Source organism: Thamnophis elegans, chromosome 4 (assembly GCF_009769535.1).
Source record: "Thamnophis elegans isolate rThaEle1 chromosome 4, rThaEle1.pri, whole genome shotgun sequence".
Taxonomy (NCBI): domain Eukaryota; kingdom Metazoa; phylum Chordata; class Lepidosauria; order Squamata; family Colubridae; genus Thamnophis; species Thamnophis elegans.
In genome coordinates this window covers 103,039,102-103,059,091 of record NC_045544.1, presented here as the reverse complement: position 1 = coordinate 103,059,091, position 19,990 = coordinate 103,039,102, and the positions used below count along the sequence as shown (strand labels likewise).

General features: G+C 35.1%; 1 protein-coding gene across 1 annotated transcript in view; it reads left to right on the top strand.

Annotated features, from left to right (window-relative positions):
* Nucleotides 1–19,990, top strand: part of LOC116507756 (neurexin-1) — a 106,261-nt gene that overhangs the window by 6,501 nt on the left and 79,770 nt on the right. The window contains exon 3 of the mRNA XM_032216083.1: nt 2,563–2,724. Within this exon, the coding sequence (XP_032071974.1) occupies nt 2,563–2,724 (162 nt within the window). The remainder of the gene's footprint in view (nt 1–2,562; nt 2,725–19,990) is intronic.

Sequence of the window (19,990 nt, the reverse complement as noted above, 5' to 3'; positions counted from 1 at the left end):
TGTTTCTAAGGATAACCCCTATGCAGGATGCTAAACATCTTATTAGAAGAAACATGTGATAGACATTTTTACAAGCTCTCTGATGAGCACAGAAAATACCGAGGAGACAAGAAGGATTCCATCTGGGATATTGTTAGTGGCACTTCCAAAAAGCTGTAAGACAGAGTGTAGAGTGTATAGAAGTAGTACAGAAATAACATAAATAATAAAAATGTTTAAGATATAAATATGAAAGTTTTCACTCTACTCTCTCTCATGCACAAATCCTTTTTAAACGTTAAACAGAAATTGTAGCAGAAACCATGCTTTCTTTGTCCTATTTTCATTGAAATATGCAGCATATAGACAGTTTAGGTTTGTTGTGAGGACAAGAATGATAATGTTCATGTCTTTATATAAAATAAATACAAGATTAATCATAGAAACAGTAATTAAAAGAACATGAATAGAGAACAACTAATTTTTAAAAAGTAGACATTGAATTAGACTGCACTTTCTAGATTTGCCTTTGCTCATCCAAAAGTGTTGAAACAATGAAGCTCTTTAAAAATTATATACAAAGAGAGTGGAAGGGATCAGGTACAGATTGTTCTGGCAGGTGCATGATCAGACAGTCAGATGCAGAAATCCATTCTACTCATTGTTGTGTGTCAGGATCAGGGGAGTCCGTGAAGTGGTCAAAAAAGTCAAAATGGTATCCACATCTGCACAGTCAAAACCCTGACCCTTTTAATGAAAGAGTGGGGTTTTAATTGCATAGCTGCAGCTGCCATCTTGACTTTTATGACCTCCACCCCCACGGACACCCCAGGTCGAGATATTTGCTTGGTTTCATCGCAGTAAATTGTGATCCTAAAGTCCATCAATATGACCGAAAGACATACTGGAGTTGAAAAGGAGTCCTTGTGTGCTGAGTGAAAAATAAAATGAAATGAACGTAAAAAAAATTGAGTACTAGGGGATTCATAGTGATTTGTGGGGAAATGAGTTTCGAAAGGTTTGGGGATCAGGAGAAGCCGAGGTCAGATGATGAGCTTTAGGTATTCCAACACAAGAGTCATTTCGAATGTCTGTCAGAAACATTCAGCTGGAGGAGAACAAAAGGAACGTGGTTGTATATTTGTTTCTGTCTGGTGGAGAGCTGAAATAAGATCTACAGTATATATATAAATATATATATTTAAAAAACTATATTGATCAATATCACAATATATATTTGCAGGAAAATACAACTGCTGTTACCTCTATGGAGGCCTATCTGTTAGTCTGCTTTTTTATTTTTCCTTGTAAAATTATTTTGCCCTTTTTTCTGTGTTACTAACATGCTTAATAACTAACATGTCATTCATGGAATGTTTCATTCTACTAACCGTTACCTGAACCAAAATAATGTACTAACATTGGTAGTGACCATCATATTTTTTAAGTAAACGATCGTTATTCTGTTCACAAGTTTTTAATTTCCTTTCTCCCCCCTTCTCCACAAAGCACTCAGGCATTGGACACGCTATGGTAAACAAACTACATTGTTCGGTAGATATCATTCTAATTGTTTCTTATTTTGGGTTTGCCGTGTGTTTCCTTTCTTTCTTTTAACTGTAGACATCATTAACAAAAGAGGAACTGCGGTTGGTACTCTTCTGCTTACTTTTTTAACCTCCTTGTCATCTGTTGTTGATCTCTTTTCTTTTATTTATCTGTTCCTGTCCGACTCTTTCTCTCTCTTTCTCCTTTCTTTTCTTTTTTTCCTTTTCCTTTATTTTTGGAAGTCACATGTAGAGGGGCATCGTTAACATTTTGCATCAGAAGCTGTGGTTTACTAACAAGGGATTAAGCTGGCCTAACATGCTGCTGGCCTAGCCAGCCTTCTAACCATTCATAATGCATGGCATGTAAGCATGAATGGGGATGATGGAAGTTACACATTCATCCATTGTTACTTCATCAAGGAGCCATTTGATTCTTTCCATTCCTTTCTCTTTTCTTCTCCTTCTCTGAAATCCGCTTTCCTGCATGTGCACATCAAAGTCTGCTGCTGTCACTTGGTTGTTTTTTGCTGGTTTTTTTCCTTTCTTCCCCCCCCCTGCTTTGGCATGGAATTAGGCCCTTGCATGGACAGTTGCTGCTGTATATATATCTATATATAGTGCAAAGAGTGATTGTGCTGCTGGCAATATGGCTTGTGCCTTTTTTCTGTTATCAAAGTGCACGCTATTTTTATTAGTCAATGACAGACTTTAATAAACTTACTAATATGTAACACCAGCTAAACTAACCTAGGAAGCATTCTACTAACACCATTTTTGTGTCTGCTAATCAACCTTTTGAGTTGCAAATAGGGACTGCTGACACTAGCTCAATAATAAGACAACTCTTTTAAATAGTTAGAGCTCCTCGGGATAGAATCCAAGTCTAAACCTCAAACAGACATGAAAATGGGCTCCGCCTTAGGTCTCAAAAATAAAAACAAAATAAAAATAAAAATAAAAACCAGGCATATCCCAGGACATTAGTATGTAGGTCTGAGTATAGCGTGTCCTTTCCCTGTGCTTTGTTATCTAGGTGACTATATCAGTGGATGGAATTCTGACCACGACGGGCTACACACAAGAAGACTACACCATGTTGGGCTCCGATGATTTTTTCTATGTTGGAGGCAGTCCTAGCACAGCAGACTTGCCAGGATCACCTGTCAGTAACAACTTTATGGGTTGTCTCAAAGAGGTAAATAATGTCACCATCATAATTATCATTCCATCATGAATACATAGAGAGTGGTAAGGAGCAGGGGTTAAAAGCTCAATTTATTTTTACATTCTTCTGATCTGAGATTTGATTAATTAGCTTTCTTTACCAATCTAAATCTAAAAAGATAATCTGAGATTTTGTGAATTCACAAAGTTGTAGACTTAGACATTTAAGTCTGCCTCCTTTACCTATCTCTAATATCATGAGTAATCTACTGTATGACTGAATATGCTGTTTTCTGAAAATGCTTAAAATGCTACTGAATAATACATGCTGCCTTTATTAATACAATAGAAATATTAAAATCACTTTGGATGTTATTGAGTGTGACCAGTCTTTGAAAAGTTTAGGAACTCTATGAATTTTTGATCACGCAAAAACAAAAAAGTGAAGAATTTTGTTATGTTAGGTCATGAGTAACACAGCATTGTCACTCAGTACATCAACTTGTATCTGAATCTAATCATACCAGGCTGTTGGTGAAAGCCCTCAAAACCTTTAATCCCGACAAATGAGGTCCTTGCACATAAAATATTAATATGACTGATACTTTAGCCTTAGTATCTCCCTAAAGTGATAGTTTTCAGTTGCAATGGATTTTAATTGAATACAAAATTGTACTATTTGTCAATCAAAGTAGCATGCACTACCTAATAATTATGTATGAATGCTATGTTTCCAAAATAGTTGGTTAATTTTTTCAATTAGGTGTTAGTCATGTTTAATGGGCTATGTTCAATAACTTAAATAAACTTATACATACGTATGTACGTACATACGTACGTACATACATACATACATACATACATACATACATACATACATACATACATATATACATATCCCCTCTCCTCTAACCTGCAGTCTTGGTGCATCTCTGAAATCTGCTCCAAAAGTTATCCAGATATTAAGGGCAGGCAGGGTAACATTTTATTGCAGGAATAAAGTGATTGTGTCCATTGGAGGATGCAGTTGTCATTTAAATATGTAGCACTACTAGGAATAATAATATAAGTGTTTTACCAAGAAACTTTAAAAGATTGGAGGAAATGGCTAATATGTGAAATCTCATATCCTAGTCCAGTAAGTCTTTTCCAGCATGTTTTAGTGCAGAGACTGAGCTTTCCAACTGAATAGATTTTCTAGTACCAATACATAGTTATACAGTACATATTTCATAGGGGAAACTTCTTCTATAAAACGAATAGGAAAGTTTTCCTGTATTATAATATCAGTGGGTCTGAATGTATTTTATATTAGTACTTGGAGATGAGCTATAAATTACATACCAATATGGTAAGAGTGCTCCTTTACATCATTTGCATGTGCAGAAGTGTTGATTAGAAATAATATTTAATTTATGGAGATCAACAGTGACCATCATTTTCACAGGATAGATTAATTGAAACAAAATATATACTTCTAAATATTAGAAGAGGGGGAAAATAAATAATGGGTAATAATAGGTATCATGTATATTTTGTAATCTTCTCAAAGATTTATTCATAACTAAAAATAAGATGATGGATTACTAAATATAGGAAGTATATAAACAGGAGCACCTTAAATCAAGCCTGGTGATAATTTGGTAGTCAGTGCAGATCTTTTAGTAACAGTTTTATATGATTCGTCTATCTTGTTCTGGCTGCCATGTTTTCCTCAAACTTGACTGCCTGTCATTAGTAGGATAATATGAGTGCATAGCAATTATTATATGGTTTCTAAGAACAATGTGGACAATTTCTGCCAATTCTGCACAGAAAGTATCAAGAGCAACTAACAAAAATTTTGCAAATATGTTCTTTGCAAATCCAGTGGGGTCAAAGTGCACAAAGAACACTGAGAAATCTGCTCTTCCTGGGAAAGTATTATTCATTTTTTTTAAAAAAAAAAAAAGCTTTACTTCAGTCCTGCTTACATTTATCCATATCATTTCCATCTTGTCTGGATTTAATTATATCTGTTATTCCTCATCCAGCCCCTTATTAAAAGTAGGCAATATTCAAAGTTGCTGTTTGTTTGAGCCGTGGTGGTGCAGTGGTTAGAATGCAGTACTGCAGGTTAATAGAGTAGAGTACATTATTCTATTCTACCACAGAGTAGAGTTTCAGATGACCCCATCTTTCAACTGTGTAAGGTACAATTTATCACAATAATTTCTCTATTCATTCTCTGGTCTAACCATTGTAGTAGTGCAGTAGTTAGAATATAGTACCTTAGGCTAATTCTGCTGATTGTCAGCAGTTTGACAGTTCAGTTCCCACTGGCGCAAGGTTGAATCAGCCTTCCATCCTTCCAAGGTCAATAAAATGAGGAGCCAGATTGTTGGGGGGCAATACAAATCTGTAAATGGCTTAGAGAGGCTGTAAAGTACTGTGAAGTGGTATATAAGTGCTGTTCCTCTTGTTTCATTGCTGTCAGCTTCCAGTAAAGAAACAATAATATTTAGGTACTATAAGGTTAACTAAAGGGGTCATTTTGCATATTTTACAAATCAGACAGACTTTAACAATATTGTCGATAGATGACACAAGACATTCTACAAGTACCTTTAGGAAAAACAAACATCTGAATTCATCAGATATCTGAGTAAAACAATTTTAACCAGTTGTTCTGACCTAGTCTTCCCAAGAGCATGAAGCAAACTCCTGTTCCCGACAAAAAACCTTTTTTATTAATTTACTGTGAATTCTGCTCATTCACGTACAACATAGTCTTTGAAGAGAAGATTTACAGTCACAGACCTTATCTGATGTAGAGAGCTGCCAGGCTGATATCTGCAAAACTTGGCAAGGAGTCTCAGAGAGCCAAGAGCCAATGAACTGAACTAATTGTCTCCTGCAATTCCACTCCTCTTTCGCTTCTCTTTTATTTTCTCTGGGTGGGGCCATTCATTGTCCACCTCTGCCCTTAATCCCAAGTTGACCCCTGTTCTTTAGCTGTTCCCTTCATCTGGCAACTCTGCTCATACACACAGTGGGAATAGGCTCCAGCTGTTCAACTGCCTCACTGATGTCTGACTCTGAATGCAGCTGATAACTGATGTACAGCTTTTCCCCCCACTCTGTCTCCAACACAGAGCCTTCCCCAGACTCCAGTACTGGCCCATGTTGATTCCAACCTCCCCACTATCTGAATCTGCTGCCAGCTCTGCTGGTCACTGGAGGGCCACAACATCAGTTCCTTGATTGGATATACCCCAATCAAGGAATGTACCCTAATCAAGGAATGTACTCTAATCAAGGAATGCCAAACAAGCTAAGGGTAAATAGTAAATAGCCCAATCGAAGAAACTCCAAGATCACTCCCACCAACACTGACAGGCAAGCCTCTAGAATATAAACTGAGAGAAAATCCCACTCCTAACTACTATAGACCTGATGATGTTGCCTAGTTTGTGAAAAAACAATCAATCTTAGAGAGCACCAAATACCCCCTCATGTCAAACCTGAGATACAAATATCTGGCTTTATTGGAATCTTGTAATATTTAAAATGCTAATAAAAATTTATTTTATTTTTTGTTATTATACCAGCAATGTTATGAGAGAAATATTTTGTTTCATAACTTCATATCTTCTGTTATTATAAGACTTCTGAGATAGTCCAGAAAAGAAGCACACCCAGAAATACTACCTGTACTTTATTGTACAATTACATCAACATAATTTTGCAAGTTTTAAAATACATCTTTCCCCCCTTACCTTTGCAGTCAGACGGAGGATCACTTTGGAAATGTTTGCATACCCATTTTTTTCTGGGGAAATCAACATCCTCTTAGCTGATCATTGTGTCAGCTGTGGCTCTTCCTCCTGTCTCAAGGGGAATCAAAAATATTGTACTTTAGTTACTTAATATGATGCCATCTAAAATATGTCAACAATCTCCACAATTTATGGGGATCATTGTTTTAAAGTATACAATACTGCTATTGTATAAAAGTATTTTTATCAGATACTTCCCATTAATGTGTAATTTTTAAAAAAGAATCTAGTTTAAATCTTTCACCATACTTTTGCATATCTTACTTTCATCATGTACTTATTAGACGCCCCATTGCTCTTTAAATTTTCCATATTTCACTTTTTTAAAAATCCTCATCAACTCCATTCAGCCACAAATTTCTCAGCTTTCCTCTCAACCTAGTTGTATATCTCCAGCCAGAGCAAAATGGTACATGTGTTAAATGTTCTCGCCAGGTTCCTGGAGATTGTCAGGGTCTGGATGAGGAGAATCAGGTGAAGATTCTACCCAAAGAAAAAGGCTCTTAATTCAAAAGTCTACTCTTTCCATTAGTAGACTGGAAATATTTTGAAGAGGTTCTAACAGAGAGAGAACAGGTTTGTGGATGGGAGATCCTTCCGATAAAGGAGCAGATGGAAGCCATAGTTAGACACAGCCTTTTCTTAGCTTTCACTAATGCTCAACTGTAGCCTCTTGTGGAACAGGTTACACTGATAACAATTATTCATGCCCTTGTTAGCTCTCATTTGGATTCTTATAATTCTACATGGAATGTCCTTGTGGACTATCAAGAAAGTGTAGCTCCTCCAGAATGCATCAGCCCACATGTTTTACTATTCATGTTTAATGTTGCCATACTAACCCTTGCTGTGGAACAGTAGTGGGATTCCAAATCTTTTCTTATGAGAGAGTGGTTCACATTCATGCACAGCACTCAAAGACCTCCCTCAGTGTCAGCGCTGGTAAGTCGAGCAGTTTTTTAGTTCAGTTGAGGCATGACAATCCACTCTGCTATGCAAATCAGCTGAGCTAAAAAAAACAAGGGAATATAGGACAGGGAACAATGGTGGTGGGAGGGAGGGCCCAACCAGATGTGGTATTTGTGGGTTCTCCAAACTACTCAAAATTTCCGCTACTGGTTTGCCTGAACCAGTCCGAACTGGCTGAATACCACCTCCGCTGGGGAAGCTGCATTTGTTATCAGTATGTTTCTGGGTTCAGTTCAAGGTGCTGATCATCACCATTCCAACTCTTAATTACTTGGAACCTGAATATCTAAAAAACTAGCTTTCCTTGATGAAATCTGCCTATTCTGCCCAAAAACATATTAGAAGGTGCAGAGAGAGGGCACCCAAATAGAAATACATATAATTGTGACTCATCTCCATAGCATAGCTTATCCTTAAAGAGTAGAACAGCCCTCATTTTTATAGCATCGGGTAAAAACCTGTCTTTTCCAGAAAGTCTTTCACCATTTATTCTCATATCAGTGTTCTAAGATTTAGATTTATTACATTTATCCAAATGGCAAACCTGTTTCTGTAGAATGGTATGATGGATAATGGAGTTGGCAATAAATCAGATGGTTTCCAAACAAACTGTAACTCTATCTTATTCAGTCTATCTATATTTTGTGTGCTCCAATCCTCTAACCACCATATGGAGCCATCGTCAATACAGCCCAAGATACAGACATAGTTGTGTATTAGCACATGTAGATTACACTTTTGCCTAAATCACTGTATTCTCTCTTTGGGATTTCATTGAATAATTATTGAATAACTTTTGGGAGAGAACAAAGCTTCATGGCACCCAGAAAAGAGTTGCTATAAGCTCAACTGCTGTTCCCCAAAGACCTCCGAATGGAAATGTCCACTCAGGAAGGAGCTAAACCATCATAAAGTTGTACCTTCCATCTCCAAGCTTTGCAAGCATATCTCTATGGCCAAGCTTTCCAAGTGGACTAGAAGTGTACCATAGCTAAACAGTCCAACTGAGCCCAGAAAAGAGATCCATAACAACTGTGTCTAAAGTGCTCTTGACTTTTGGCTAACAAAGTGGTGACTGTTTTGACCTGAAATTTTTATTTCAGCTACCTTTCTTTCAATTGTGCAGTTTTTACAGAAATTTTCACTTTATTATAAAGGTTCCTCAGAAAAGTTATATTGATATATTCTGCTGTATGGAATAATCTACACAAAAGTTTCAAAAATGAAGACAATTCTCTAACTTTTGGATAGATGTTATTATTTACCTCCATAGCAATAGTCCATAATATAGATTATTTTACATACATAGAAACTTTCACTTGCGTCCTCTTTCTTTGATGTAACCACATAATACCATTTTTTTCCAAACTCTGTGCCACATGTTCCAGTTCCATATTTATTGACTCACAGTTGTAATCATATTAATTGCCTTAAGTGTAAAATATCAGTGGATATCACCTATCTTCTATTATATCATTTATTTTCTATTATATCACCTAACTTCTTGTGCATTCCTATGATTACATTAGATTAGAACATTTATACAATGCCAGGCAACCTACATGATATTCCTGTTTTCCCATAACAATCCTGTGAGGTGAATTTGGCTGAAAGAGAGTAACTGATCAAAAGTCATCTAGTGAATTCTATGTCTCCTGGTTTCTGGTCATCAACCAATTATGCCTCATTTTCCAGGATGTTGTATTCCAGGATCTCTATATGAAAATATTTTCTCATTTTATTATTCAGTATGTAAAGAGTTGTAATATAATAAATGTATATATTTCCATTTTCCTTTAATTGCATTTGCTTCTATTACATCTTTCACAAACATGTATCTGTACTTAATTGTACATTTTTCTATGATTTTTTTTATCTTAAAAATAATTCTATTTCCTTTCTTTCTTTCTTTCTTTCTTTCTTTCTTTCTTTCTTTCTTTCTCTTTCTCCCTCTTTCTTTGTAGTGTCTTGTTTTATTCTGGAAGTCTGCGTTCAGTCATTATAGATCTTATTTTTGTTTATATCTCTCAGCTTCCTTTGGCTATCATTGTAATTTGTTTTGAAATTGTGGTAATATATCTTTTCACATTGATTTTTACCATATCATATATCTCTCCCTATTGTTGCTCAAGATAAGCAGATTGCATAAAATAAGCAGATTGAATCAATGTATTCCTTACATTGTATTCCTTACATTTATTTTGTATTTATATTTTACATGTATTGGTGGACAAAACTTTCTAGCACACTCATTCTTCTACTTTTCTAAGTGTTACCCTTATATTTGACACCAATAATTTATTATCTGATTCATAATCTGCCCCTGTAAGGTTCCTCACTGATTGGATTACACTTTCCCAATTTACAGAATTGATTTGATTCCAGTGTTATCCATCTGGTGATATCCAGCTGTGGAGTTTGTATTTTAAGTTGTATGAAACAAGTGTTGGCAATAAACAAAGTCTTTTCCCAAAAATCTGTTCATTTATCTCTTGTATTGTTTACCAGATCCAAATCTTCATGTAATTTGAAGTTTTATCTTTCTCCAGCTTTAGCATCCCATTCATTCATTAGTAATATGACATATTTTCTTGATATCATATTTAGCATCATTCCCAGTTTCTCTTAGAATTCCTCAATATCTTCCAGATTTATCTGTGGTGGGTATATATGCATTTATGTTCACTGGATATCCATTAATTGCATTAGACATGGTTCTGTTATTTACTAATTTATAATTGAGCACATCCATTACTTTGAAATTTCCTTTGTAAATATAATTGCCTTCATATGGCTTTTCACATTTCTAAAACATCAAATTCAGTATACTTCATTTCTGCATTAATAATTTTAAATTTTTATTGGTATCTCATATTCCAGTTCCAACCATGGTCTTGTAGAATGAGGAACTTTTTCTGTCAGTCCTGGCATGAACTGAATAGATGATCTTATGCTTCTTTGCACAAGATCACCCTGCACTTTGAATCAATTTGATGATTCTTTCCCCCGCCCCCAATTCTGTCCTTGATTGCATTTCTTCAAACAGCTTGCTCTTAGGTGACCAAAAGAAAGACTTTGTTTGATGTTGCCCCAAGTATCATGTTTTTAGTGTTGTAAGTCACTGGCATATTTTATCTTTATCCATTTTTCCCTAAATCTTTGATAGAAATTGATTGGTAGTGATTTTCCTTGCCAGTATTCTATTCATTTTTAATGCATTATTTTGATATTCATGTTTTGTTTCCTGTTCATTCAATACATTCTAGTTTATAACTTGTGCCCATTCTTGACTGTATTTTACATAATTAGCCAATGCAAGTCTTTCTTCTTTGACAGTTTGACTTGAAGTCAAACTTTTGCCTGCATTTTTGCACAGCAGGTGTAATCTATCAATATCACTACAGGGATGAAATCCATAATGAATAGTCATCAGTTTTCTTATTTTCTGGTCCAAACTGTGTTCAACTTGTGTTCAGTTAATAAATCATCAGTATATGATATAATAGGTATGGTCCAGGTATTATTGCCTTCGATGGTGTTTCCACTGTCTAATTTTGTCTTTAACAATATTCTCATTCTTTGATTGTATTCTTTACTAACTATATTTTATCTTGTTCATGCTTTATCATATCCAACTATAAATTACCCAGGTACTTTTAAGTTTCATCCTGATGGCTTGTGATAGTTTGGTCATTTGGCATTTCAATTCCATTACTGTTCATAAATTTACCCTGGTTTATTGGTCCTGTAGCCCATTTCTTTAGGTCAAATTCCATTGCTATATGTGCTAAAAATTCTAATGATATTTACCAAAGACTGGATTTTGATTTTTGATTTCCATAAAGTTCCAGATTATCCATCTAAGACCAATGTGAGATTTTATAGCATTTTTTTCTGTTTGATAGCCAAGATTTGTTTTCTTCAAAAACATAGAAAATGGTATCATAGATATGAGAAATAATAAGAATGATAATGGATCACCCTCAAAGATGCCTGTCCTAATATTGGCAAAGCTATATTTTTCATTTCCAATTACCAATTCTGACGTCCGCCTTATTTTTTCTGAAAACATTTTAATGTTTTTTTTACATCAGTTGTTTCCAAATAGTTGATGTACCCAACAATGTGGTAATAAATCAAATGCCTTTTTATAATCAATCTAGACCATTGTAAAAGTTTATAGTGTAATACTATATAACATATTGTATAATATTTATTTATTTGTCAAACAAGTGCAAGATACAAGTACAGCTATGAACATAAACATGAACAAATGAAGTAAATACAGATAAATGGGGACAGTAAGACAGGGACGGTAGGCACACTGGTGCACTTATGCACGGCCCCTTTAGGGACCTCTTAAGAATGGGGTGATGTCCACAGTAGACAGTTTGAGATTGAAGCTGTGAGGCTTTGAGGCTGTAACAACGGAGTCAGGTAGAACATTCCAGGCATTGACCACTCTGTTGCTGAAGTTGTATTTTCTGCAATCTTGAAGCGGTTTGCCTTCAGTTTGTATTGATTGTTTGCCCATGTATTATTGTGGTTGAAGCTGAAGAAGTCATTGACAGGCAAGACGTTGTAACAGACAATATTGTGTATTATGCTTATACTAGAATATATAATATAATACTATATAACATATGTTATAATACTACAATATGTAACATATTACATAATATGTTATGGTTTGTTACACATTCTAAGATGCTTAGATTGGATTTGGCATTTTTAACCACCTATCAAGTTCTTCCCAAGGACCTGGAATAGGCAAATGTTGTTTCACAGCGTAAAAAGTATCATCACAGGATATAAACTGTTCCAAATAAAGCTGCCTTTTGGAATTGGCTAATGGTGATGCTGTTCAACTTGTGTTGCTGTCCAAATGTTTGGAATTGAACCCATTGGCATTGTATTTGCTCTTTTATTTGCCGCAGTCATTCTACTTCTATTTGCAGGACTTTGAATTTGTTATTTTCTCCAGTTCTTTCTCTTCTGTTCTGCTGTCTCCAGATACTATCCAGTATCTTGCAAGTGTAAATGCACCTCATCCCACATCCTTTTTTTATATGGGAACTAGGGAGGGTCTTGCTTACTCAGGTTACATGTCTGGTCCAGACTCAGTTTTCTTTTATTAGTTTGTTATCTTGGTTGCAGCTTTTCCTCCTCTCCTCTTTCTCAACATTATTCCTCTCCCATTACAGGACTTAATTTTTTATTTCTTTTTATTTAAGAGACTGGTGACTTTTTGGCTTAAATTTGTAGGCTTTTGTACCTATCAGTAACATGTTAATTATTTTCTACATAATGATTTTCACATTTTGCACAGTGGATCATTATGTTTGGATGATATGTATTGGGAATGGGAAATATTGTAGTTAACCTTTCAAGCAGAGGAATAAAACAAAGAAATGAAAATGCATCTGGAACTATTATAATAAAATTCTTCATCAACAAATGCATGTAGTTTACAATATTAACAAATGCATTGACTAGCTACTGTAATTAATCAGTAATAAATATAATAAGAAGTATGGTGCAGCTGCCTTAAAAGAACAGTAATAATTTCCTGTTGTGATAGGCAATGCCACTTTATCTCATACAATGTCAGACATACTCTATGTACACAATTGTAACATATCGAAAGCAAACATGTGGAGGATACGGAATACAAGTTCCAGTACTGAAAATGGTGGAATAGAGACATAATTTAGGTATCTAATCAACATGACTCTAAATGAAAGCTTATACTAGAAAATAGAGACAATTGGACTATATGAAATAATGGGAGGACTTGGGAGAGTCCAACTTATACAAGAACAATATTTCTTTTGCATGTCTGATTGCTGGTAATATTATATAGAGTATTCCCGGGCTAAAAGGTAATCTTAGTTACCAGTCATGACTTATGAGTTAATTTAAAGGACCAGCCATACTTTGATGTCTGAATGATTTAGAAATGTTTTTAAAGCATTAGTCTTAATAGGGTAGAAGTGTTGTTCAGGCTGTTGTCTTTGTGGTAGTCAATGTGTCTTAAATTTTGTATAATTACATGGCACCTTTTTCAGAACGGAGAGAAATTCAGTTCCAGTTAGAAAAAAACTATTGTTTTTAACTACGCAACTTTTTATAAACCTTATAATAGTTGCAGTGAGTTTCCCAGAAAACAGAAATGGATGTTCTTGAGAAGTCATTTCAGAAGAAGAAACTGTCTGTATTTTCAACATGCTTTCCAGTTGTGGAAGTGAAAATTGTGGTATTGTCAGCCTTTGGCTTTTTACAGCATAATTAATTTAGGTATGGAAGATACAGAGCTAAGGGCAGTAACAATCTTTTGTGTATGATTGTTGCATGCATTATTGAAATAGCCCAGTGTTCACAGTGCTTTTGTCCCAAATATGTAGGACAGAGAATCAGTTGAATTTAACTAGGACTTAAACTGTTATTATGTCCCTGACAAAAGGTGGCCTCTACTTATAGAACCTAAGAAAACTTCCCATGTAAAAAAGTTTCTGCTTCTGTCAGCAGTTGGAGATGAAGCTATATTTTATTTCTGTGTCTGTCAGTCTGTCTCTCTCACTCTCTCTCTGTATGTCTGTGTATGCACACAAAATCTATCTAACTTGATCTTCTGTTTACTGGAGGCTTCAGAAAATATAAAAGATTCATATTAAAGTAATAAAGTTGGGGGAAACTATACACCAGATCAATACAATAACACCATAGTTAGCAGCCAAATCTTAACTCAAATTTCTCCCTTGATGATCTTTGCCCATGGTTTATTTTTGCATATATCATTAGATTGCTGCAAAAGCACTACTCAAAAATAAAAATGAAGGGTAGCTATAGCCCATTTCTTTTTTTGGAACCTGTTCAGGAGAGACAAGAAGAAAAGAAACATAAAGATTATAAAGAACTAATGTATTACTGTCTTCCTCTATGAACTATGGTGGCACAGTGGTTAGAGTGCAGTACTGCAGGGCATTTCTGCTGACTTCTAATTGCCAATTTGCCAGTTCAAGTCCCACCCACTCAAGGTTGACTCAGCTTCCATCCTTCCAAGGTCAATAGGGGCAATAGGCTGACTGTAAACCACTTAGTCTTAGAGAGGGCTGTAAAAGCACTGTGAAGTGCTATATAAGTCTAAGTACTATTGCTATTGCTTCTGGGAAGCTGACAGGGAACATTGGAAATCATGTTTACATCACTGCAGCAATGCTGCAACTGCTGGAATTCTGAGGCCTGGTTTTAACTGCTAATTGTTCAGCACTGTTGCAGGTTTGAAAAGTTGCTAAACAGCTGGTCATTAAGGAAAGTCCCCCTTTAATTGTTTTTTGTTAAATAGACCACTGTTGAGTGGCATTGACTATCATAGTAACCATTCTATGAATATTTCAAATAAGATCACAGGGCCCAAGATTTTTCGATCTTTTGCTGCAAAAATATAGCACCACCCCCACCCAACATACATACATACATACACACACACACACACACACACACACCTGTGATTTTCTCTCCATGGAGCAGAAATGCAATATATTTACTTTCTATTTAAATGTAAACTTACACAGTTTAGAATTTCTGAACAAATATGTAAACAAAAAACAGCTGTTTGTCAATAATCATTTTTCCAAATTGTTTTGGTACAATGCTTCTATCCTCTTAAAAAGTGTGATTAAAGTTCATATTTTAGGGAACGGCCTTAAAAAAAATTAATACACACAAAACATACACAGTATATTCTGTGGATATGTACACACAGAGAGAGTGAAGAAAACAAGAGAAAACACACATATAAGAATTATGTACATTGAGGCAGATTTTTATAAGAACAAATTTAAGGTTAAAAATCCAGAAACTTCCATAGTGCAGAGCAAGCCTGATAGGTCAGCAAATGGTTATTGAATCAGGAAGTTCTTGACTCAGCCCAAGATTCACCACTGTACCGTGATGGTGTAGTGGTTAGAATGAAGTATTGCAGGCTAATTCTGCTGATTTCCGACTGCCAGCAAGTCTCACCGGTTCAAAGTTGACTCAGCCTTCCATCCTTCTGAGATGGTAAAATGAGGACCCAGATTGTTAGAGTCAATATGTTTACTCCATAAACCACTTAGAGAGTGGTTGGAGGGGCTGTAAAGTATTATATATCCATATATAAGTCTAAGTGCAAAGTGCTATTGTTATTAACAATAGTCTCGGATCCATTATTAAGCATGCTGGCTAATTCTTCAGCCAGAGGCAAAGCTGTTTTTATTCTGTCAGTTTATTATCCTCTGACTTTGAGCTCATAACTGGAGCCAATTATGGTCCTTATCTCTTTATTCTAAGATTTATTATATAAAAATATTTGTGTGGGTTTAAATTCAAAATATTTAAATAGAAGATTAGTGATGAAATAAGGCAAAGTTTTCCAATCTGGGGGTCTTCTTGCTGCATAGATTTCCACTCTCAAAATTCTACCACATTATTGCTGAGAATTATTGGTGTTGAAATCCACACATCTGGAATGCACCAAAGCTGATAAAGCATGCAGCAAGAGAACCCTAATGCAAACATTCAGATCAGTATACATACATACATACATACATACATACATACATACATGCATGCATGCATGCATGCATACATACATACATACATACATTTATTTAGCTGGCCAAGTCCAAAAAGTGAGTCCAGGTGGTATTTACATTGTGGAGGAACAACATTCTGAAGCTGGTTTTAGGGCCCCATCTCTAACGAAAGCTAAAGAGATTTCACTTGTTAATGCAACATTATTTTTGTCAGTTTTGACACATTATGTAAGAAATTAGACATATAAAGAATGTGTCCCTTTCAACTTCATTATCCCTTTTGCAGAATGATAATGTCACATTATATCCATTTAAAGGAGACATAAAATGGTATCTATTTTCACAGTGCAACAGGTATGTGTGTCTATATGTGTGTTTGTAAGTGTGTGGGTTATATCATCTATCTAATTCATCAGAAAATTGTTCACAAGACAAAGAGAGGTCATAGATCAAGATAAATTAATAATTAAATATTAATTTAAAATTTAAAAGTCTTATACATTATGAATCATACTTGGACAATGCTACTGAAATTAGCACATATTTTATTATTTTAATTTCTGATTTACAGTTAACTATAACTCAACTATAACTCAACTTTGGCTGACAATATATTGTTGCCCACTGCATTTGGTTAAATGGTGATAATCATTTAAAATATGACAAACTTTAAAGTGACAATCTTTAAAGTATATCTGAGAATGTTCTTGGGTATGTTAATGAAGATGCTATGAATTTGGACTGAACCAGTTTCCCGGGATCCTAACTCCTTGGCCACATCTGCATTTCATATAAGAAAATGCTATATGCATGTGTAAAATTCACTGTGAATGGATATTTGGTAATGTAAATGTACAGAGCAGATGTTTTCTAGATGTTTTCTTCTTAATTAGTCTAACATAAATAATTGAAAAAGAGAAGCACAAAACATTCATTACCAACTTTATCAGTCCACATGCTAAATTAAAGTTCTTTCCTTCCTTTGTTGGAGCTCCAAATAACTATTATAACTCCTTTTACTTACTGCGCTTTCCAGAGAATACTCAATGGAAAGAGCTTAAATTCATTGAAATAACCCAGACCAAACAATGGTGGCATTACAAGGATTGCAATTTATTTTAATTGAAATCCCTCACCTTGGTTTTCATTGTCAGCAAGACAAAGAGATTTGATTGAGGGAAAAAACCTTTCAGACAGTGATTATATTGAGGTTATATAGAAAATTTTATACATATACACTTATCTTAATAGCATACCTACCTATAATAGCTTTATTAATAAACTGAAATTTTATAATCATTACTATTGAATTTTCTACTCTAGGCACAATAGTATGAATAATGAATAATACAATCCTCATCATCTTTTTTTTAAAAAAATAGGTGATACTGTACTCAGTACAAAGTATTATCTAGCAGTTAAATTTAGACTACAGGTCATCTCGAGTTTAAGAACAAGTTCTGTTTCCAAGATCCATATTTAAGTTGAATTTCTATGTAATCCAAAAGAGTATTAGTGTATAATACTGTATAAGTAGTACTGTTTAATGAACTTGAACCATTGTATACTTAACTTGAATCCTTGTGTATTTAACTCAAATTTTGCTATAATAGGCTCCATTTTTAACTATGGGTTGTATAAACTGAGATATTCTGAATCCAGGGACTTGCCATATACTATTTCCTAAATGAAATCTTTCCAAGTATCCTCAGGAATGGAAGAATACTTTTTTTAGAAAGTGTGACACCATAACTTCTGAACATTGTCAAATCTATCACTTGATTTATGGGATTGTTTTCAAGTTTGCAGCAAGAATTTCAATTGAAAATACTTCAATTCTTTCAGACACAGCAAAATATATATTTTTGTATTTCCATGAAATGTCCTACTCGTCCATCTTATACCTTACCTTCATTTAGAAATGACACTGGCAGATTCATATAACCTTTGAGCAATGTTGGGCTTCATGGTTTAGATAACAGATTTCCTGATATTGTACTGGTAATTTGCCTTCAGAGACAAGGTGGTCTGCTACAGAGACCCCAGGCAACTGAGCAGGGAGGGATGGGTCTCCTATCTTTATAGCCATCCTGATTTCTGATTTGACTGGGCTGGTTTCTGATTGGCACAGATTGGCTGATGTCTAATTGGTTCTTTGTTTGTGCCAGATCCCAATTGGTCATTTTAGTGGTGTTGATTCTCAATTAGACTTCATTCATACTGGCTTCTGATTGGCCATTTTTGAAGTGCTAATTCCTGATTGGTTTTTGGTTTGTCTTATTTTATACTATCTAACTGCTTGGTACAAAAGATAACCCTAAACATCTTTAGGGTATCTGGCAACATTTGTGATAATTATCTATTCATCAGAATTATCCATAACAATAGCTGAATTAACTATTATTAATAATATCTTTACAACATGCATTATGTGTACTTTGCCCTTTTAAATTTTTTATCAAGGTCCTTGAGGGATGGAGTAGCTTTGCCAGACTTGAAGGAAACAGTGCTATGCCCAATCCTCAAGAAGGCATTGCTGATCCAACTGCTGTAGACAATTTTCATCCAGTCTCCAAATTTCCCTTTCTGGTTGATTGCAACTACAGAGGGCCCTGTACCTTTTCAGTGAAGTATCCGGCCTGGCCTTAATACAGAAATGATATTGGTCATGTTTGCAAATCACATATCACAGAACTAGAATTAGGAACCTGGGTCTCATTAATCTCTCAGGAGCGTTCAATACATTTGATCTTTGTATTCTTCTACATTGCATATGAGAAGTGGAAGCAGGTGGCGCTTTAGATCAATTCCAGTTGCACTGTTGGGGTAAAGAAAGATCAAGTATATAACCTGATTTGGAAGAACTAAAATGCTAAAACCTCTTTCACTCATCCAGTTTAATATCTACATGAGGCCAGTTGGGAGATAAAGCATTGGGTCAGGGTCAGCTCAGGTATCATCAAAATATTTTGATACCATGATACTAAGTAGCATCAATATGCAGATAATTTATTTGTTTAATTTGGATGCCACTCAACTCCAGTCTAGCTATCGGTGGCTTACATTATTCAGTGGAAGGTTATTGGAATCTGAATGTGGAAGAACATCAAACTCAATCCTAGCAAGATCAAGTTATGCTTTGACTTCACAATTTCAGGGACTTTCCACTGTTGGTGAGGAATAGGTGCATTTGAATTGGTGTACTAGCTGAATGTCATCTTGGACTCACATGCTCAAAGGAGCATATGACAACCATGAACAGAAATACTTTAAATAGGTTGTCCCAAATGTGCTTTTTCAAAAGGCAACTGGACTTTGTTTTTCCTTGAAGAACAAGGAACACAACATTATGTTGGGTGGGAACCTTTGCTTCTCACTCAAGAAGCTTCTTCTGTTCAATTTTAATAGGTTCAATTTATTCACCAGTTATACTCATCCGTTTGCTGAGCAACAGTCACTCATGCCTTGGTGACTTTATGGATTATTGAAATGACAGAAACAACAGGCCTTACTGCCCCTTTTTCATTTTATGAGATGTCAGTTACAGTTCAAGATTTTGGTTATTACTTACAGTATAAAACCCTATATGGCAGAGAGTCTAACTAGCTAAGAGACCACCTGTATTATCTCTCTATCCTGTGTATTGACACAGAGTTGTTTATTTTGGTTGCAACACATAGTCATAAAACAACCTATGCACAGATATTAATTTTGAGGCAACTATCATTTTCTAGCAGTTTCCTTTACTAGCTTGTTTCATTATGCAAGAGATGCCAGATGCTTTTATTCCCTTCAACTATTATGAAATTGTACAATTTGCAGCAGCAAACTCCACAGCTAGCTCTTGTGATGGGAGAAAAGCACTTTTTTTCTTTTCCATCCCCTCCTTCAATCACTCTTAAGCCAGAGATTTGCAAATAATTCTTCCAGAAAC